At 36.3% G+C, this 23390-nt stretch overlaps 1 protein-coding gene across 1 annotated transcript in view; it reads left to right on the top strand.

Moving 5' to 3' along the window:
* Rad17 (Rad17 checkpoint clamp loader component) overlaps window positions 1–23390 on the top strand; it is a 163605-nt gene that overhangs the window by 129296 nt on the left and 10919 nt on the right. The window contains exon 6 of the mRNA XM_089106907.1: window positions 13608–13771. Coding sequence (XP_088963033.1) covers window positions 13608–13771 — 164 coding nt within the window. The remainder of the gene's footprint in view (window positions 1–13607; window positions 13772–23390) is intronic.

Below are 23390 nucleotides of genomic sequence, written 5' to 3'. Positions count from 1 at the left end.
TAGAGAGCGTTATCTTCTGGGTGTAAAGAACCCATTACCATCGGCAGGGCTGCCACCACGGTCAGTTCCTAAAGCACTACATTTGCCCAAATGAGAATGCTACACAGTGATTTTCGGTGCTATAGTCAAAAATTGACTGTTATAGTGCTAGAATAGTGTCAAAATAGCACTTTCGTTCTATTTTAGCAATTTTGAGTGCGTGCTATGGTGCTACACACAATGAAATAGTGCTAAAATAGCACTTTCGTGCTATATGTGGCAACTCTGACCGTCGGCCATCGACAGTAGAATTCGAAAAGGAAGGTCGAAACAGGTTTTAACAATATTAGGGACGTATGTGGGAATTTGTGGGGGTTAGATAATAATAATAAAAATAAATATTTTATAATGTGAATAAGGAGTGTCCAGAAATCCGGAAACCTCTAGGATTTTGGGCAGGGGAGGGGGCTCTGAGGCCCCAACCTGCGTTCGTTCTTGATCATGGTTGCAGCAAATTTCCATCTGACACTGATTCAGGAATGGTAACTATTATTTCGGTTCGTTTTAAAAGTAAAAGTTTATTGCGAAAAGAAATTTATGGTAATTTCGAAAAAAGCCTGAAATCCCTCGAAAATGGCGTCAGATCAAAATGAAAAGTGTACCATTGGAATCGAATGGCCGAAAGCTTATACAGGGAAATTACAGTCCCCCTCCTTGAAGAACAAAGAAAATCACTTTTTTGCATCTGTCTTCCGTTTTTTGTTTTGTTTTCCTTTTTTTCCCAGGCCTAGTAGGTTACCAGAACATCATAGAGAGATGCTAAATGGCTCATTCAAAAGCTATTTATCTACGCGCTTTTTATAAATTCCGCCATCTGCAAGTGCCATATGGCACTAAAATGACATTTTTTGTGCCATTTCTCAAGGGGTGGCACTAGCAGACTACCAGAACATCGTAGACAGATTTTTTATAGCTCATATAAAAGATTTTACCCATATCTATGTTCTTCCTAAAAATTCCACCATCTGTAAGTTCCAAATGGCACTAATAACGGTACTTTTGGTGCCGTGTCTCGAGTGGAAAAGCTGGGGCTATTGGGCTAGCTGAACTTAAAAGAGTGATGTTTAATGGCTCATTTGAAAGCTATTGCTCATATATATGTGCTTTTTTTTCAATTTTACCATTCGTAAGGGCGATATAGTACTGTAAACCACACTTTTGGTGCCACTTCTTAAGTGGAAAAGCTCTGAAGTACAAAACAGGTACTGTTGTAATAGTTACGTTCCAGAACCCTTAACTGAAGGTTTACAAGAACCCCTCCCGTATGCTCCCACTCCCAGCCCACTTAATAAGTTTCTTAAAGAGCGAACCACAGCCCATAGTAACTAAAAGTTGAAAAACGTTAAAACGGTCTCTTTTTTTCTTCTTTTTTCCAGGCCTAGCGGGTTACTAGAACATCATAGAGATATTTAAGACCTCATTCAAAAGTTATTTATTATATGTACGTGGTTTATATAAATTCTGCCATCTTTAAGTGCTATATGGCACGAAAAAAGGCATTTGTTATTCCGGTTCTCAAGGGACGGGGCTAGCGGGCTACCAGAACATCTTAGATATATGTTTGATAGCTCATATAAAAATATTTCTCATATCTACGTTCTTCCTATAAGCTATTCCACCATCTGCAAGTTTCAGATGGCACTAAAAACGGTACTTTTGGTGCCATGTTTCAAGTGGAAAAGCTGGGCCGAGTGGGCTGCAAGAACTTTTTAGAGTGATGTTTTTCATTCTTTTTTTCTAGAACTTTAGTTCTAGTTTGATTCTAGTAGTTCTGGAAGAACTTTTTAGAGGCTCCATGGCCTCCTACAGGCCATGGAGCCTTTGTTGGGATTTTTCATTCTTCATTCTTTCATTCTCCATCAGCCCCTTCTTTTTTGGATCTTGATGGCAAAATCATCGAAGGTGAACTGAATGTTCAAGATGCATTTACCTCATATTTTGCGAATATTGGTAAAAGGACCACTTCGGCTGTTGGTTCTTCTCCGTCAGGATTCAACTTCAGGTCTCATCTTGGGCCACCTTGTATGAAGTCAATATTTTTGGAACCAGCGACGGAGAAAGAAATTGCTAAAATTGTCATGGGATTGAAAAATTGTTCGTCGTCTGGCCCTGATAATATTCCTACTAAAGTAATTAAGTTCATACTTCCTTCCATTATTTATCCCTTAACAAAACTTATTAAACTCTCATTTCAGCATGGTATTTTCCCGAGTAGTCTCAAGCGTGCTCGAGTCATCATATTATATAAGGGGGACACGAAATGATCCAGCCAACTATCGGCCAATTTCTTTGTTGTCTGTACTTGGAGAAATATTTGAGAAGGCGATGCTTTCTCGTCTTAACCATTTTCTTACTTCTAAAGATTTTTTTCACGATTTTCAATTTGGTTTTCGAGCAAATCATTTGACTGAGCATGCTTGTGCGGTTCTACTGAATTATCTTCACTCTGCTATGGACTACCACTTGTTTCCTGGTGCTTTGTCTTTGGATGTTCGCAAAGCCTTTGATTCTTTAAACCGCAGTGTACTTCTATTTACACTTCCTCATTTTGGCGTAAGAGGTAGTGCGTTTTATTGGTTCAAGTCTTTCTTGTCTGGTAGAATAATTTCTGTTCATCCATTTTTTCGCTCACCATCAAGTGTTGACCAGGGGGTTCCTCAAGGGTCAGTTTTAGGGCCGGTACTGTTTTTAATTTGCATAAATGCCCTAATTTTTGCAGTTAGAAATAAAAATTCTCTTTATTACTGTCGTCTATGTCATCCAAAAGTCTTCCTACCCATAATTATAGTTTGCATGCCTCAGATTCACTTGCTACTTTTGCCAATGATACCACCCTTATTACTTCTGGGAGAACAGAGGATGAAGTTCGTACAAAGTTAGTGGACCTCATTGAGAGAGTTTTAATTTGGTTTGATGCTAACTTTCTTGACTTAAATGTTTCTAAAACTGGTTTTTTGTTTTTTCTCGTATATCCCAGGCTTGCCCTCAATTATCTGAAATTCATATATCCAAAGGCTTTATTAGTAGACCAGAAGATGGCCATGTCCGTTTCCTAGGTATCCTCCTAGATGAAAATTTATCTTTCAAACACCATATTGATTTGATTAAAATGAAGGTATGCAGAAACCTCGGTATTCTAAGAAAACTAAAGCATATCTTTCCAGGACCAATTCTAAGAATCCTTTTTCATAGCTTAATCCTTTCTTATGTTTCCTATTGTTCAGTCATATGGATGTCTAATTTCCCTTCTTTTCTCAAACCGCTTTCGAATATTTGTGATAAAGCTATAAATCTTATCAAGGATTTAAATCGTTCGGCAACTAAACCGCTACTTGATATTAAAAAAAATTTTATTCTTTCCTGTGCGTCCTTCGCTTTTCTTCAGCTCCATGGTGATATTCCTAGGTCCCTTAGGTTTACGTCTTCTTTTGTATCTGATCGGTCAAATTATCAACTCCGTAGTTCTCTAACTATCCAAATTCCCCATACACCAACAATAAGATCCGATTTTAATCCTCTTGTTACATGTCATTTGAAATGGAACACCCTTCCCGATTCGGCTCGAGAATGCCACTCGTTTGGCACCTTCAAAAGACTAGTAAAAAAATTTTTTTTTTCATGTGATTAATTTTCCTTAATTTTTCCTGCTGCCAAGTTTTTTTTTTTTTTTTTTTTTTTTTTTTTTATTAGATGTTGTGATTCACTGTAGTTTGATAAAGTTTATTTAGTGAACCGTCCTTGGTTTTTTTTTTTTTTTTTTTTTTTTTTTTTTTTTTTCTCTCTCTTATGAAGCAAATGCTTCACATGTTAAAAGTTCAAATGCTTATGTTTATATGTTTAAATATTAATGTTATGTCTATATTGTTTAAATCTTAAGTGTTTAAATGTTTAATGTTTATTTGATATTTTCATAATCCCCCTCCTACAGGCCATGGAGCCTTTGTAGATTGTTATGTAATTATTTTACTGATATATGGAAAATAAACCTATCTATCTATCTATCTATCTATTTGAAAACTTTTGTTCATATCTACGTGCTTTTTGTCAATTCTACCATTCGTAAGTGAGATATAGCACTGAAAACAACACTTTTGGTGCCAATTCTTAAGTGGAAAATCTTTAAGGTATAAAACGGTATCATTGTAATAATAATGGCCGAAAAGTCTTAACTGGAGGTTTTCATGAACACCTCTCGCATTTTCCTTCTCCAGGCCCCCTTAATAAGCTACGCAATTAAAGTCCTGCACACACCAACATATTAGATTACATTATTAGAGGCGTGGTTCTGTTAGTATTGCGCTGGACTTCAAATTAGATTATCATGCGTTCGATTCCAGCTTGGATTTTTTTTTTTTTTAATCATGGTTTGTCCCTTCTTATGATTACTCTTCAGACAATCCACTATTTTTGCAAATGTGATGCACTCATTTTTTAAAGCATATCCCGGGAAGGCTCATTTTAAAGCTATTACTCATATCTACGTGCTTTTTATTACTTTTACCATCGTTAAGTGCCATATAGAACTAAAAACGGCACTTTTGGTGTCACTTCTTAAGTGGAAAAGTTTGGAAGCATAAAACGGTACCATTGTGATAATTGTGGCCCAAAGCCCTTAACTGGTGGTTTATAAGAACCCCTCACATATACTCCCCCTCCAGACCCTCTTTTAAGTTTCATAAATCGTCTACTCATCTTAAGAGTAAAAGATTATTTCGAAAACAAATTAACTAAAGATAAAAACTTTTCAACTAAAAATCTACCAAAAATTAAACTTGAATGATGAACAGTTTTGAATTGAACCTTCCAACTTCCCTCTGCGATGAAGCCTGTGTGCTAGTTCTAACGGCGGTAATCGAGGGGAAGGGACGACCTTGCCCCTTCAGTTTTTGCTCCTGGCTAGGTTTTGAAAAACACCTTTTTTTGGTCATTTAATTGGAAAAGGCACTTTCTTCATTTAAAAAAAATGGGGGAGACAGCCGAAAGGGTACTTTATGGGAATGTGCTATTAAGTCAAATTTATAAAAAGCGATTAGGTATAATTATAAGCTTTTAAATGGGTCCTTAAACAGCTCTCTTTTTTGTTACAGTAGCATTCTAGTTTCTGCTAGTCAGTAGGTGATTTATAAAGCTCTGTCTTCATTATGGCTTTTTCAGGCGAAGTCGGCCGAGTAAAAACAGCTTTTTGCTAATCGAAAAACAATCGTTCCTGAAACACATTTATTGTTTGTGAAGTATGGATAATGAACTTTCTGTTACAGACTGAAAGTTTTTCTTAGCTGTCAAGGCTGTTTGCAGTATTTTTTAGAGGTGTCTTGTCTCCCCTAGATCGGTGATAGTTAGAAATTATATTAAAAAGAAATTTTCCGCTGAAACTAAGGAGTGACATTAAAACTAAAACCAACATACATTATTCCGTATAAAAAAAAAGATCATGGCAGCGTTGTTTCTACATTAAATTTTAATAAAAAACGAACAAAGATTAACTTAAAAAAACAAAGTTTTCCCGAGAGAAGTAGAGAGCGAAGCTGAAACTTCTTAAAACGGACAAAAATTATTACTTCACGGCCTATCTAATATATATCAATACAACTAGTACAAATAAAACAACTATTTATATTTCCCTATGTTTATAGGATTATAGAAAACTAGTGCTTTACTGAAAACACAAAATAATATAGGAGTTTTGGCACAGTAAAAGCAAATCAATTAAGGAAACTCTTTAAAGAATAAAAATATTATCAATCCCTTTTAAGATAAATCAACAATCCATTCTGGATTGTTGATTTATTATTTTTTTAACGTTTAATTTGATATCACTTCTGCACAATGGCTCAGTTCAATGACTGGCTCTCGTTTTGGTTCTGAAAAAGACATCTCATGATTAGCTTGTACATAAGTTCAAAGTAAAGCCATTTTGATAGTATTAGGACTATAGATTGGCTTTATAATTTGTATCATAACTTGAAATTCACTGGTGTATAGAGAGAAAATAATCGAATTTCCAGAGTTCATATTAAGTCTTGTTTGATCTTCATTCCAAGTAATACTAAGGCATATTTCTCACAATTTAAGATTGTATATTACTCACTATTGGTATTATAGCTGGCGAGACCAAAATGCTGCGTGATAAATCAATCCAATATTTTTGTATGCTGTTCAATTGGTTCGCAGTTATTAAAAAATATTTAGTTTTACGCTTATGTTTTAAGATAATTTTAATTGTATACTGAAAGTTAGGTTACTGATGTCACAACAGATGTAAGACTATGAAAAACTTTATATATTCGTTTATTGCTGTCAGTATGCATTCTCACTTTTGACTCCCAGATCAACATTCCTGTTTTTTATACTTGACTTTTGTGTTTTCAGTAAAGCGCTAGTTTTGTATAATCCTAAACGCATAGGGAAACGTAATTAGATGGTTTATTTGTACTAGTTTTATTTATATATTAGATAGGCTTGAAGTAATAATTTTTTCCGTTTTAAGTTTCAACTTCGTCTTTACTTCCCTCGGAAAAACTTTGTTTCTTTAAATTAATCTATAGTAAAGCCCTAATTCTACTATATATCTGCAACGGGATACATGGAGTGCAGTTGCCTATAAGCGGTGATTCTTTCTGTTTTCATTCCGATCTTTATTTTAATTTGACGATTTTTCTTTAATATTTTTAATATTAAAATTTTCACTATATTTAATTTTCACTAGTGAAAGCCACGTGCAGTAATATTTTGGATCATAGCTCATTCGAATGATTATCTATTAAATTACCTCGAAAAGTTAAATCTTGTTTCCTTGGAGTTTCTCCAATTGAAACTGCTTTTTTATTTTCTTTAATTAAGTTTTCTCGAATTGTCAAGTCCTTATCCAATTTTCCTTGGGGAACAGACATTCATCCCGAACGATATTTTTTTTGGAAAAAGTATTTCAATGTGTCAAGGAGGGTGAAAATGAAATCTGATGGTTGGAATTGGCTAAGTGGAAACTTACACAGTTAGTTAAGTGTATTAAACTGAAACTTTCAATAATTGTTAAGGGGGATGTTGAACTTAATTAAAATACAACTGACTGCATATCAGTTATCAAAACGGCTTATCTGCTAATTCTCAGGAACGGCTAAGGGCTTTTAGTTGAAACTTTCAGGGTCCTTTGGGCAGGGCCATATTCAGGATTTTTCTTTCGGTGGGTGTTTTATTGAAGAATTTTTTTCGGGGGAGTGGGGTTACAAAAAAAAACTCATAAAGAATTTATTTCTGTTTATTTTTGTTACGTTTTTACGAGTCGGACAAAGATTTCGGGGGGGGTGGGTGTGTGTGTGTCAAACTCTCAATCCCCCCTGGATACGGCCTTACCTTTGGGTCTTAAAAAAATTAAGAAAAATCAGGAGTTAATTTTTTGCTGAAAAACTCAGATGCTTGGTACTCACTGGAGCCAAAACGGCACAAGAAATTATAGTCTTCCTTTGAGGGTGCAGGCCTAGTTATCTTTGTAAATCAGCAGATCAGTAATTTTTGAATTCTTATTGATGAAAAGGGTAGTAAAATTTAAGTAATTAGTTTTGCTTATTTATTTTCAGCAGTCATCATGGCAACACTGACGAAAACATTGTACTACCGTAAAATTCTATAAATTAGAAATAAACAAAAGAAAAATATTATATAATGGCCATTTCATGGTATGAATAGACCTAAGATGTTTGCAGGGGGTAAAAAAAATTTAATGGCCTTGGTAAAAGGATAAAGACCGTTTAGAACCATTGATGGCGCATAGGGTGTCGGATAAACATTTCAGTTCCTAGGTCAATCCTACAGGTACAGGTAGCAAGCCTGTCGTCCAAGCCTGTGGCAATGGGAAATGAACTCTGGTGACCCGTATTGCCAAACAGAGCATCAGTCCTCTGTGCTTTTATAGGGTTAATATTTTTGGCATTTTTTAGGAAGTTTTTCCTAAAAAAATGCTGTACAATTACCAGTAGTTTGACTGCAGTGTTGCCACAAACTGCATATTTCTGCTATTTGTTGAACATTATTATGGGCGGCCTGACAAAACTGAGTCGGCTAAATCCATAAAGATATTGTTCCTCTCGACATATTGTAGTGCGTCTAAAGAACGTAGTAATTTTAGTACTTTCCGTGAAACTTCGTGAAATTTAGAAAAAACAACAACAGATAAATCGCACAAACCTTTCAATTTTGCATATTTCTTTGGTACTCCTGGGTCAGTTTAGCACCACACAAACGACAGATATTTGAAGATAGGGTTTGTTTGTTGTTGTTTTTTTCGTAGTGTTTTTTTTCCCGACAAGAGAGTGAATTTCACAAAGTTAAGGATCAACCATGTTTGCCTGTTGAATTTCTCCTCCCACACATATTCAATTTTTGGACAGACATGTACTCAGAGTTACGTTTGGGGGAATTAGTATTTAGGGGAGCCCCAAGAGTAGTCTGAACGAATGGAAATATAAGATACCATAGGACAAATTTTGATATTTTGAAAGGGGCGCGGGCTCCAAGGGCTTTTCCCTGAATTTGCGCCTGGAAGAAAGGTACCTGATTACAAAAATGAAGCATCTTTATCAAGGCACGTAAGAAGAGGTCCGTAAAGAAGGTCCTTAAGAGGTCCGTAAGAAGAGGCACGTAAGAAGGTCCCCCCTCCTCTTGAAATGCAGAGGTTTGCTGATTTCGCAATCTTTTCCTATATTTTCTGTCTAATTAAGCCTTTTTTTTGCGGATTTCGCGAACTCCCCTCGGGAATAAATTACCATATGTTTGCCCGCATTTAGCTCCAGTTAATTCAAGCTTAGATTCTGTGCATTGTATTGCCTACTCACTTTCTTTCGTAGCTTTTTGTAATTTCATCCTTTTTTCCTTGGTTTGTCGACGATTTTTTTCTAAATATCTTCAGTTAATCTGGTAATACTGATGGGCTGAGGACCACTTGAAGGAACCACTAAAAAAATTTGAAAACTATATTAAAACATGTCATCAATACTTACTTATCTCATTCTTTAAAGCGCATTGCTTCACCTACCATCACCCTGATGGATCAATATTCAGCCTACTTCATACATTCATATTATATTTTACAATAGTAAACAACCAACGATGAAGAAATAAGTATCGCTATTGTGAGATATAATGGGAGTGTATAAAGTGGGTTGTATAATTTATCCATCAGGAGAGGTAGGAGGGGCTAAAGTGAAGCAACCCGCATTTAGGAATAATTAACTTTTCTCAAATGTTTTAAAGTAGTTTTCAGTTTGTTTTTTAGCTATTCCTTCGTATATTTCCCAGTCCTTTAGTAGTACTGGTAATCATCCTGATATTTTTTAAATATTTATTTTTTTTAATTCATAAAAAATTTTTTGAATTCATGTCACGTCATCTAGAAGCTGAATTTCCAGCGCCATTATATATTTTTGTTTTCTTTTTGTTCGTTACAGTCATTTTTATTTGTGGTTATGTTATTTTTGTGTCTACTACTTTTTTATAGTTTTTCTTGCTCTTAAATCTCCCCGCCCCTGGCATACTTGTGAAATCTTGACAGTGGTGTCAGTTCATGAGAATTCAGGGGGGCAAGATGTATGTGTTATTATCAAGGTGGAATAAAAATTTGTCTTTTTTTCATTTATTTTCAATGAAAATCGCAATAAGGATATTTTTGAAATCTAGGAGGGGGGGGGGGTGGTAAAAATGTTTAGAAGGGCACAGGACCCCGTGTTTCCTTCCAATTGACGCCACTGCCTGTTGGTCTTTAAAGTGATGTTTTTTAAATTTATTTGGGTATATTTATTATCTGTATAAGATGGTTGAACTCTGGCTGTTCAATATATTTACAGAGGGGCTTATGGAGTAGCCAATAAAGTAGTCATCAAACAGCAATTTAGCCTAAAAAGTAAATATTAGCCAATAATCAGTGAAAGTAGTCAGTATACGGTGATTAATCCTCTTTTATTGTTTCTGTCTTGCTGTTCTGCTGTGCTGAGGCCCCTCATGCGTACCGGTGACATGTTTATCTTCCATCGTTGTCTTCTCATTCGGCGAAAAATCGGTATTGATATGTATTTCCATATATTTATATTGCTATAGAATTTCATGTATTATCTCGGTAAAATAGTTTTTTTTTATGATGTATCGATGTTTCGATCTGTATTATGTTTGATCTTAGTTATATCGATCTGTTGTGTCGACGATAGGGCTGTGGAAGTAGCAAATACAGTAACCAGTAAACGATGATTACGCCGATAAAGTAGCCCATAGCTTTGTAAGTAGCTGATTAAAATAGCCATGATTAATCTTTTTGTTTTTTTTTATTTTTTACTTTCGTTGCAAAAGGTTTGTCTTTTCTCTAAAAAAAATCGAATTATTCAATGGAAATTAATTTGTTACTTGAGCAAGCCACTTGCAGTGACTTTTTGATTAAATGTTTTTTTTCCGAAAGTTTGCTGCATAAATTGCTTTCAGAGCGCGGATCCTATTTCTAAAAGGATTTTTCACTGAATTTTCAATAATCCTATTTTCTTTGTTGTTAAATCCTTGTCCAATTTCATGGAAATCAACCTTTTCATTGGGGATTGTGAAAGATTCATTCAAATGAGATTTTGTTGGTATGAAAATGTTATTCACCTCTCAAAGCCGATCCGTTGTGACTCCCTTTTTTGAATAGTTTTGGTCATATTCTAGGCGCAATTTGAAAGCACATCGGTTATTTAATGAACTCAGTTAATTGATTATGCATATTGAAAAATCCTCATCCACGTATACGTGCCTTATATACACTCAGTTTTACAATTCGCCAGCTCTGTATGAGTGCCCATGTGGCTGAGAAAAGACCCTTCAGTTCTATCATCTCGCGTAGTCATACGAAACATCTTCGTGAAATTGGCAGGCTTCATTACAAAAAATAAACCCTTTCACTAAATCATGATCAGTATGAGTACCCATATAGCTGAGAGAAGATCCTTCATTTCCATCATCTCGCGGAGGATAGACGTCTGTCATACAAAATCTCTTCGTCAAATTGATAGGCTTCATTGCAAAAAAAGTCGTCAAATTGACAGGTTTCATTGCAAAAAAAATCCTTTGCACTTTAGCCAGTTCTGTATGAGTGTCCATGTGGCTGAGAGAAGATCCTTCGCTCCATCTCACTGAGAATAAACGTCTGTCCCACGAATCCTCTTCGTCGCATTGACTGGCTTCATTACAAAAAAAAATCCCTCTTTATTATAAAAAGTCCAGCTTATACCAATATTTCCTTGGTATAGGTCCGAAAAGCCTCCTTAGAAAACTTCGTCTTCCTCTTGTTTGACTATTTGGAGACGCCAACGGATAGCCTAATTTCAAAAAAGCCTCCTTAGAGAACTTCGTCTTCCTCTTGTTTGACTATTTGGAGATGCCAACGGATAGCCTAATTTCAAAAAAGCCTCCTTAGAGAACTTCGTCTTCCTCTTGTTTGACTATTTGGAGACGCTAACGGATACCCTAATTTCAAAAAAAGCCTCCTTAGAGAACTTCTTTTTCCTCTTGTTTGACTAATTTGAGACGCCAACGGATAGCCTAATTTCCAATTAATCCAAGGTGCTGTGACTGCTGAGACCAAAGTCTGGTTCTGACTATCAAGCAGAGATCAATCCTACTGTGCCACCACAGATCTTAGCTGTATTTATCTCCCCTATTACACAGATTCGTTTGAACTTCGAAACTCCTATTCCAGAAAATAATCTTGCTGCCCCTCAGCTATGGTAATTCCAAGAGAACTTAAAAATAAAGTCCTAAAAATATACTTATACCACATTTTGACCTTTCTGACATTTGTGCCTCCAGGTGAGTACCTTCTAATTCAACGTTTTATTTTTATCCATCAATTTCATCGTGTTGCACAGATTTGACATATTTTAGACAATGTATCTTCGTCAAATTGTTCGGATTCGTTACGAACAAAAGACGCCTCTTTTTTTACGTCCAAGGTTTCATTTTGCTCTCAATTTAATGAAAAAAATACTGAGACTGTGCGAGTGTCTCCTACGCGTTCCAGAAAGATGTTTTATTTACGGATAGTCAATAATAATGATTAATTTCACGTGGAGCTTTTATATGCGTAAGGACGAGTAGGCTATATCACCGATCGACAGTGTCTGCTCTGGAGCTGGGAGGCTATTTCATAGCTTTTCAACTTTGCTTTCAAGATACCTTTCATTTTGCTGTCAAAGTGACAACAACAACAAATGTGGAGACTGTTCGAATGCCTCTTGCGTGTTGCAAAAAACAAATTAGCCTAATTGGTCTATGACCTCAACCTTGGAAGATGGAAGAACATCCTTAAATTGTTTCTGGGTATGGCTGACTTTGAAGTTGAAGACACTCCCCTCTTATCAGTAAGTTTTAAATCAAGAGTAGCAGAGTTGTCAAGATCTTTACGTCATCTATCAAAGAGCAATAAGTCAAACGCTTCATACTTTTCTATTACCCTTGTAGGATTGTCTCAAAAAGGGCAGCAGAAACAGGATTCTATTTCCTTAGAGACTGTCTTTCTTATAGGCAAACATTTAGCACTGTTTTTTCTTTTCTTAAGAGTCATTTGAGGTAGCAATTTAGCAGGTAATATTGCACACAGCCTTATAGATATATCCTGGCTATACGCTGCTTAAGGCAGTTATAGTTGTGGGCTAAAGGGGTCACTGTCTCAAGCGCCATTATATCAAATAGTTGACGATTTTCTCACGAAGTCTGTTATTCTCTAAGGTACTTGTATGATATACGCCCTACCGCATGTTCTTCTAATATGTTTTTCTGACACTCAATCCTAATGAAATATACCAAAGTAAGAAAAAAATTTCTTGAATAATCAGTTTTAGTATCTTGACAGTTTACGTTTTGTTGTTGTATTTTTTTTGCTTGTTTTTTTTTATGTCACCATGGCCCAATATGCCTTTCGTGTGAATAAATCTATCTATCTTTGTTTGAACGGACTTAAAATTTCCTTTGGTATAACGGATTCGTCATAATTTTGATGTTCAGAATCCCAAGCTCACTATTTTAATATTAGCAAAATAGATTAGAAATATGCGTAAAAAGTAGGTAATACTTTTTTGCAGTTGAAGAATAAATTAAAAAATACTTAACTATTGATGGCTGTTTAATCTAGGCATACCTGGAAAGATTTCAGGGGTCCATAAGCTTGATCTATTATTGTTATCAAGGTCGTATAGTAGGCAGTTTTGGTTTTCCAGACATCCCCTTCTCCCAATCATTATTACAAATTGCATAAAAGCACTCAGTTTAAGTTATATGAGGGCAAGAAATTTTGTCGGGTGTTTAACCCGCCACATCCAAATGGGTTAGCCATTTGGATGTGGCGTCTCCATCTCACTTACAATTCTGAGTCAGAGTATGAACCTGATTATCATTTTTTTATGATAATTGTATTTTGTTTTTACAATTGATTCGTCTCTATTGTTGTTTTATGATCTTCAATATATATCGCTCTAGGATAGGGGAATGTGGCCTTTGCTTCATCTGCTAAGACTTCCATGGTCCAAAAACTCTTAATCTGATATGAATTTTTTTTTCAGTTTTAACCCCATCGCTACTGGCTCCATGGTCCGAGTCTTAGAAAAAATTGCCGTAAATGAAGGATATGCTGACGTGTGTAGGAATACCTTAGAAATATTGGCCGAATCAAGTGGAGGAGATGTTAGAACAGCCATCAACGCTCTTCAGTTTGCCTGCCTGAAAGGTAACATCTTGTGTTTCAGTTAAGCAGTATTAGATGGACTATTACGAGTTTATGGGGAGGCTACAATCTTTTTATGGAGATCCAATTTCATGGAATCTGAGAAAGAATATCACTAGAGAAAACACCGTAGCAATAAACCAAATAATATTATCATTTTAATATATTAATATTATATAATATATTAATATATAATTATATTATATATATTATATAATATAATATAATTATATTATATAATATAATTATATTATATAATATATTATATTAATATATTATTAATATTAATATATATCGATATATTATTAGTTAAAAATCACTCATGATAAAAACCTGCTGCTTTCGCAACTTATTCACCAAGTACAAAGGACAGTGAAAATAACTCTAATTTTTAAACTGGTTACATGTAAACTTGTGCAACCGTATCCCTGGGTTCTCACTGATGTGATTTCACGCAAAAGCGGCCGATTTCGCGTGATTCGTCAAATTTCTTCCGGTTTTTACTGCAAGTTTATGCGTCATAACGGTTCAATGGCTGCGTCGAAATATTTGTACTGAGCCGTTGAAAATCGCATCCGTCATTCTAAATTGAAATCTTTGTAGAACCAATAATTGCAAGTATTTGAGAAAGCAATCATGTTTATCTGAAGTTTTCCATTAATATTTGACAAACAACACCTAGCCCTTCACAGATTAGTCTTTTGAATGTTTTTCTTGGCTTCTAGAGCTTGAATTAGCCTATTCCTGTGCATTTGCTTTTTAAATATCTTATTGGGAGGTAATCTACGGGGGTCACCACTTATTGATGCAAAAATGGCGCAAAGAGGTTGCTATGCCACTTACTCGAGGGGGAGAACCCCTTGTCGGCCCAAAGTAGTGGGATTCCAGCGGTTACTCCAACGGTTCCGTGTCTACTAGCGTAATCGAATGGTCCCAAGAGCCCCTTTTAAGGCCAAGGGTTACCAGTAATATTTATAACTATCTCTTTAGACTCGACCTAGGCTGAAAAGTTAAAAGATTATATAGTATAAAAAAATCTTACTGTAATCAAGACATGCTACAAAAGGAACTCAAACGGAACTAAAGGTAAAACTCTTACAGTTAACGAATACACTTTAAGACGCGCGCTTGCGCGCGCACCTCTGACCAAAGGCGATTAATGGCCGAATCAAATTAGACTCCCAGCATCCTTTGAAGCTTTTCAAGCTGTAAATCGAAGCTGTATGAGTCATCACTCACCTGGCTATTCCAGACACCAGCCAATTAACGGTTTCCCGAGAAGTATCGCAATAAAAGCTTTCCCGGGATTTAGATATTTAACATAAAAGAAGTTAAATTTATAAAAAGGACATTTTTCCGAAACAAAAGGGGCCAAAGGTCCTAACACCTCCCTCCTAAGAAAAATGACCGCCATCATGCCATGGGTCAGAGCACAAAACAGAAACATAAAATAAATAACACCAACTTCAAAATCACCAAACTTGCTTATCTTCTCTTCTTTCTTCCACCAATGCCTGTACTTCCATCGCTTGGCTCAGAATTCATCGTCATCCCCACGTCTCTACCGCAGAACCACTATGATCTGGATCGTATAGCATCCGCATTTGGTTTTGAAAGTTGAAGTCTCCAAGATTCGTAGAAATTCATTTTGCGCAGCACAATCAAAATCAAAAATTTTCTCGCTCTCACGAATTTACATTTGAGAGGAGCAGAGAATCAGTTTCTGGCACATATGATGATGCCAGCCATCATGAAAAATTTGGCTGCACTAGCCTCTTCATTTCCATCTGTGGAAATAACCCCACATCTCAATAAAAAAGTAAACTGCCCCTTGGCATAATTTCAAACAATCCAAGGCCGAAAATACACAGTCCTCTGAAAACGATAGGGGTACAGGGAAATAAAATAAAATTTTTAGCGAACCATGAATCACTTTTCTCTGGGTCCCATCCCCTAAAATAATTGAATGAATAATGCTCGGCGATGAGGGATGAAGATAATATTTAAGACTGGAAAGACAAGGCTTCAGTAAAGGGATCACAACTTGTCCGCCAGTTGTACATTGAGGAAAAGGGCAATCTTTCACGTCTTCCCGTAGGGGATCTTCCCCAAGGGATTCCTCCCCTCATAAAGGAACAAACCCTCTTTTGAGTTGATCAGACCAATATCAGATTCCTTCCCAATTTTTTCCAATCCGACTCGACATTCCATATCTCTCAACTTTCCCCCAACCCGTTGTAGGTCATTCATCTCTATTTTGTAACCATCTGGTTTTATTCCCCATGGGTCTTTGACCTCTTTTCCCCCCTATTATTTATGTTATCAAGGCACAGCCTATCCAACATTTTTTTGTTTTTCGCCTCTGCAGGCTCAATCTCCAAATGTTGTCTCTTTTCTACACTTCTCTTTTCATCTCTACTTTTCTCAGTTTTGTCATTCGCGCAAAATAATAAATCATCGTTGAATCTGATTTGGACTCCAGTGTCCACCATCTTTGACTGCATTTCTTCATTGTAGCTCCGTTTAATATCTCTTTTCTCTCTTTTAGTTTTCTTTACTCTTACCGCCGAAACAAATATTTCGTCATCAAATGGGAATTTAACTCCGACATTTGGTTTTTCGTATTCTACTAAAATTTCTCGAACTTTCCGGGGAAAAGCACGTACAATAAATTTCGTCTCCTTTTTCTCTGGTACAATCAGCGCTTCATTCTGGCAAACATTTTTCGGCGTCTCACACTCGTTAAAAGTGTTCTCAAGTTTTCCATTTTCTGGAAATTTAGATTTCCGATTTCCGATATCTCCAAAGTCTCCTCCTACTAAAACATCCACTGCTAGCATAGGTACTAAGCCTACTTTTATCGTTTTTCTCTGGACCGTACCGTCCTTCTTTGCAATTTCTATTCTTACCCAAGCAGACCGGCATGGGTGCTTGTCTCCATAATAACATAATGTTGTAATCTTATTTTTATGGTCTATCTCCGTCTTTTTAATTAGGTCCATTCGCATAAAAGTTTGCTCACTCTCTGAGTCAATTACCATTTCGGTCAATTTTCCGTTTAATTTTCCTTCTATTTTATGTGATTTCACGAGCTCGTCAATATTTCCTTCATTATGGGCTATAGCCCAATTTGTTCTTTTATAGGTTTTATTATGGCAATTTTTAGAAACAGGCTCCGAGGAATCAAATTTTACCCGATTATCATTATTTTGAATATCAAGCATTTCTTTTTTCCGACAGGGTGGCGCAGCCTCCCAATTTGTTTTATGGGCCGGTTCACCTTCCCCCCTAGTCAGCGAAGTTGTATATTTACTCGTAAAAGTGTTTAATGTTTGGTAATTTTCATTTTCTCGCGATTGATTCTTAGACAAATTATTATGGCTACCTGACAGCCTAAAAATTAGTTGTGATAAAATCTCACTTTCTGGAATTCCCCAGCGGGCTTCTATTAGACCCGTCATGGTTCTTTTTAACTCTTGGTGATATCTTTCTTCTTTCTCTCTAGCTATTTTATCATTCTCCTTTTCTCCATTCTCCATTTCTCGTTCTCTGGCTATTCTGTCAGCCTCTTCCTTTCGTTCTCTGGCTATTCTATCAGCCTCTTCCTTTTGTTCTCTATCTATCCTAATATTCTCTTCTCTCTGCTCTCTAGCTATCCTCTCTTTCTTGTCTATCTTTTTCAATTTTGTCCATAAGGGCCTGATGAAGTTCTCTGGCTATCCTCTCTTTCTCCATGAAATTTAATATACGTTGTGTCATCTCTATTTGGGCACTTTTTCGCGAGCCCCTGCTGGATCTCTATTCAACACTGCTCCTTCTACTCGGACTACTTTGATTTCGTCTATCATTATTTCTTCTTAATTCATTTTCTGAATATGTTCGTTCTATATCCGTATTGTCTCTTTCTTTATAGGCTACTCTAGCCTTTTGGTCCTCTTTTCTATTCTTTCTAATGTCATCTTCCTCAGCCTGAATTTTCCCCTCATATTCTCGGTGCTCTCTCTCAAAGGCCTCCATATTAGCCTTTCTTTCTATTTTCCTACTTTTTCTATGGGCTGAACTCGCCCTTCTCGGTCTTGAGTTAATCTCATCTCTGTCCGACATTATTTCAAAATTCCGTCTGTCATTATTTCTTCTTAATTACTTTTCTGAATTTATTTGTTCTATATCTGTATTATTTGTAACCCACCACTCCCCTTCATTTGTCACAGCCTCTGAGGGGTAAGTTCGTCATGTTTTTTCACATATGAATTCTTACTCCTATATTTTTTACCCTCTCATTTTACCGCGTATACTTTTTTTTTCGATTATATTATCTCTTATTCAATTAGTCAATCTTGGCAAGTTCAACAATTTGCACACACAAAAATTATGAAACGCAATTACTATTGTGAATTATCAGCTCCGTGTAATAAGATTCAACAGTTTTTCAAATAGCCAGAATGTCTAGACTTCATTAGGGCATAGCAACTTTTTTCACAACTAGAACTTTTAGGTGAGTAAAATATATTTCCGAAAAGCGAATTAAAAGGGGTTGGACGAGAAAATAAACTGAAAAACCGCGCGAATATTCCAATAGTGAATTAGCTGGACTAAACTCAAACAGGGGAACTACCCTGTACAACAAGTCATGTATCTTCTCTTGAAACTTGTATTCCAAGTACAATCTCCTCCGGGGCAGATTACTCCATAGAACAGATGCCTTTCATCTTCCTTGTTCAATATACGCACAAACGGAAGAAGTCTCTTAATTTGCCGTCCTAAATATTCCTATAACCTTCATCACTGATGAATATATCTAAGCCCGCCAATTCACTCAAATAATAACCCAACTCTCAACGTTTTCTTATCTGTCCTTAAACCCTGTAATACTTTTCAATACGGATATTCCCCCACTGTAAATTCAATTCATTAACTTCACGTTATTCTTTTTTATATTTGTCTAACAAGGCAGACAGCCCATTATAGACCTTCTTAATAATTAATTTCGTATTTTTTTTCTCTATATATATAATCATATAGGCCACTTTCTAGGCCAAATTAACCCGTCTCTTCGAAAACGCAAAATTCTTTTGCTATCAGTGCTGTTAATAGCTCCTTTTCTAGCTGCCACCACTTTATTGGAGGTAATCTACGGGGGTCACCACTTATTGATGCAAAAATGGCGCAAAGAGGTTGCTATGCCACTTACTGGAGGGGGAGAACCCCTTGTCGGCCCAAAGTAGTGGGATTCCCGCGGTTACTCCAACGGTTCCGTGTCTACTAGCGTGATCGAATGGTCCCAGGGGCCACTTTTAAGGCCAAGGGTTACCAGTAATATTTATAACTATCTCTTTAGACTCGACCTAGGCTGAAAACTTAAAAGAGTATATAGTATAAAAAAATATTACTGTAATCAAGACACACAACAAAAGGAACTTTAAGACGCGCGCTTGCGCGCGCACCTCTGACCAAAGGCGATGAATGGCCGAATCAAATTAGACTCCCAGCATCCTTTGAAGCCTTTCAAGCTCTAAATCGAAGCTGTATGATTCATCGCTCACCTGGCTTTTCCAGACACCAGCCAATTAATGGTTTCCCCAGAAGTATCGCAATAAAAGCTTTCCCGGGATTTAGATTTTTAACATAAAAGAAGTTAAATTTATAAAAAAGGACATTTTTCTGTAACAAAAGGGGCCAAAGGTCCCAACATATCTCATAATATTTTTTTGCGGTTCAACGGCTGTAGTGAACCGTTTCTGTGTGAACATTTTGCGATTTTCTGACATCTGCTATCCGCAAGCCGTTTCGCGTTATAAAAATCGCATCAATTGGAACCTAGGTATATGTCTTAAAAATAAGTGAACATGGGGATTTCAAATGTTATCAGAGGCAACGCTATTGCGCTGCCTATAGTAAAGGCCATACGACTCTAATGTTTTATCATTTATTTTTTTCCCCCAGAGGCACTTCATATGGAAGGGGTCGTCGTATAAACTTCAAAGGGGGCTCTTTCAATTGCAAATCAGGAATTCTAGTGCCCTTTTTAAAGGTCATAAGGGATTAGAAGGCAAATAACACCCCTTCCATACCCACCATTTGGCCAAACACATCCAATAAAAATTTTGAGATAGCCATTTTGTTCTACGTAGTTGATTTCCAGATAGAAATTATGTTTTTGAGAAGGACACTCTATGCCCTGGGGGCTTATAAGGTTTTTATAGAAAGCGTTGTCGTAGAAACTTCAAAAAGGGCTCATTGGATTGGAAATATAAATGGCTAGTGCCCTTTTTATTAGTCGAAAGTGATTGGAAAGCAACTAACACCCCTTCCACGCCCACCGTTTCCCCAAACACATCCAATCAAAATTTTCATACAGCCATTTTTTTTCAACGTTGCTGAAAGTTTTGGAAATTATATCTTTGAGCAGGACACTCCCCCACAGTTTTCAGGGCAATGGCTATAAGTTATGCCCTGGGGGCATATATAGTTCTTATGGAAGGAACGCTCATATAAACTTCAGAGAGGGCTCATTTGATTGGATATTGAAAGTTCTAGTTCACTTTTTAAGCGTAAAAAGATATCGGAGGGTAACCAGCCCCTCCCCTACGCCCTCTTCCCAAATGCATTCGATAAAAGTTTTGAGGTAGCTATTTTGTCAAAAATAGTTCTATGATCATATAACAAAAACTTCGGTGTCGACACAATCCCCCAGGGCCCCGGGGCAGGTATTGTAAGTTATGCCCTGGGGGCATATATAGTTCTTATGGAAGGGATGCTCGTATAAACTTCAAAGAGGGCTCATTTGATTTGAAATTGATAGTTCTAGTTCACTTTTTAAGAGTTAAAAGAGTTTGGAGGGCGCATAATCCCCCCTCCACGTTCTTTTTTCCTCAAACCCCTCCGATAAGAACTTTGGGATAACCATTTTTGCTTAAATAGTTCAAAGATCATATAATAAAAACTCTGGGTCGACACAACCCCTCAGGGCCCAGGGACATGCGTTGTAAGTACTGCTCTGGGGGTAAAGATAGTTCTTATGGAAGGGATGCTCGTATGAACTTCAGATAGAGCTCATTTGATTGGAAATTGAAATTTTTAATTCGCTTTTTAAGAGTCAAAAGAGATTGGAGGGCAGCTAGCCCCCCTCTCCACGTCCTATTTTCCTCAAACCCATCCGATAAGAACTCTGAGAGAGCCATTTTTTTCAAAAGGGATCACGTTTACATAACGAAAACTTCGGGGTCGGCACAATCCTTCAGGGCCCGGGGTAAGCGTTGTAAGTTTAGCCTAGAGGGCATATACAGTTGTTGTGGAAGGGATGCTTGTATAAACTTCTGAGTGGGCTTGTTAGATTGTAAACTGAAAGTTCTAGTTCAGTTTTTAAGAGTCAAAAGAGATCAGAGGGTAACTATCCCTCCCCCACTCCTCTTTTTTCCCAACTGTATCCAATAACATTTAAGGGATAGCAATTTTGGCAAAAGTAGTTTAAAGATCAGATAAAAAAAAACTCCGGTGGAGACAAATCCACACGGAGTCTGGGGGCAGGCGTTGCAACGTATGCCCCGGGGACATGTACGGTTCTTATGGAAGGGATGCTGGTATAGACATGAGAGAGGGCTGATCTGAATGGAAATTGAAAGTTCTTGTTCAGTTTTTAAGAGTCAAAAGAGATCGGAGGGTCCCTAGCCCCCCCCCCCACGGATTTTTTTTTACCAAACCCATCCGATACAAATTTTGAGATAGCCATTTTTTAAAAATAGTTCAAAGGTTTAGATAACAAAAACTCCGGTGTCAATACAACCCCCCAGGGCCCGGGGGTAGGCATTGTAAGCTAAGTCCTGGGGCCGTTTATGGGTCTTATGAAAGGGATGCTCGTATAAACTTCGAAGAGGGGTCATTTGAATGGAAATTATAGTTCTAGTTCATTTTCTCAGAGTAAAAAAAGATCGGAGGGCAACTAGCCCCTCCTGCCCTCCACGCCTTTGGTTTTATCGGATGGATAAACCCATCCGATAAGAATTTGAGGTGACCATTTTTTTTAAAAATAGTTCAAATATCAATTATTAAAACTCCGGGGTCGAAACAATCCCCCCGGGCCCAGGGACAGGCGTTGTAAGTTATACTCTGGAGGTATATATCGTTCTTATAGAAGGGATGCTCGTATAAACTTCATAGAGGGCTCATTTGATTGAAAATAAAAAATTCTAGTTCACTCTTAAATAGTCAAAATAGACCAAAGGGCAATCCCCCCCCCCACGCCCTTTTTTCCCCAAACCCATCCGATAAAGATTTTGAGATAGCTGTTTTGTTAAAAGTAGGTCAAACATCAGATAATAATAACTCCGAGTTTGACACAAACCCATTTTTTCACTTTGATATTGTTACTTTGATACCAGTTTTAATACTTCAATGAACATTTGATTTTTTTTTTAAAACGTTTGATTTTGAAATAAGGAATTTTTAAAAACTTGAAACTTTTTGCAATCAAAACAAACAAAAATTAATAAAAAAAAACTTTTCGAAAAATAAGTTTTTCGAAGAAAAGTAAAGGCCATTTGAAACTTAAGCTCCGCAGATACAAATACCTGTTAAAATTCAAAATCAAAACGACTTGAAACTACTACTAAAGAATAATGAAACCCAAAACGAACATAAATTAAACAAACAATCATTGCCAAAAACATACAACAAGTAATAACATAAATGAATAAATAGATCTTAAAGCGAGTAATGCTTGGTTTTAATATGAAAATCAAGCTTCAAACGGAAAAAAGTATTTTGCTATTGAAGTATAAATGAAACTTAAAACGAAAAGAAATTAAATGAACGATCGATGCAAGCATACTTACAATAGATATTGATATAAATGATTGAATAAATATTGAAATGAGTGAAACTTAAATTGCATATGCAAATAAAGCTTGAAACGAAGAAAAATCACTACAAACAAGGGTTTGGGTATCGCCTCCTTCTCTCACTGTAAAAGTCTAAAACCTACTGCTTCATTGGCGCTTTACTGAAAACTATATGCGTCTTGAACAGTCTTGGAAAGTATAAACAACATCAACTTGAATATTTGATGTATAATGATATTAATTGTTGAAAGATCCATCAGTTCAAGAATTTATTTCACGGTAATTTTATTTTTATTTTCAGTGCTGTAAGAACTTGTAAAGAAAATATTTGTAATATAATTCAGTTCAGTTCAGTTCATTTTATTTAACATCAAAATACGTTTAACAAATATGCCAGTACCCGCCCCAAGAAAGATACCAAAAAGCACTTGCGACTGGGCGGGTACATACAACTCATTTACTAATTAATGATTAACTATAAACAAAAAAAAAACACACAAAAAAAAACTTAATAATAATAATAATAAAAAAAACAAAAAACACTAAAAAAAAAAAATCAATCTCTCATCAATTCATTTAATAATAATAATAATAATAAAGATAAATAATAATAATAAACAGAAAAAAAAAAAAAAAAAAAAAAAAACTATGAACCTTGACCTAACAAATATTTTTTCAATTTATTTTTAAATAACCCCAGGTGCTCAGCCGCCCGAATGCTCTCCGGAATAGAGTTCCACACACTAGGTCCTGAAAATCTAGTATGGAAGCCGGCCCTGGTTCCA

The sequence above is a fragment of the Artemia sp. Qi Xiang Cuo genome, chromosome 21 (assembly GCF_049724085.1).
Source record: "Artemia sp. Qi Xiang Cuo chromosome 21, ASM4972408v1, whole genome shotgun sequence".
In the NCBI taxonomy this organism is placed as follows: domain Eukaryota; kingdom Metazoa; phylum Arthropoda; class Branchiopoda; order Anostraca; family Artemiidae; genus Artemia; species Artemia sp. Qi Xiang Cuo.
Note: the sequence above shows the minus strand (reverse complement) of the source record. Positions and strands in the feature narration are given on the sequence as shown.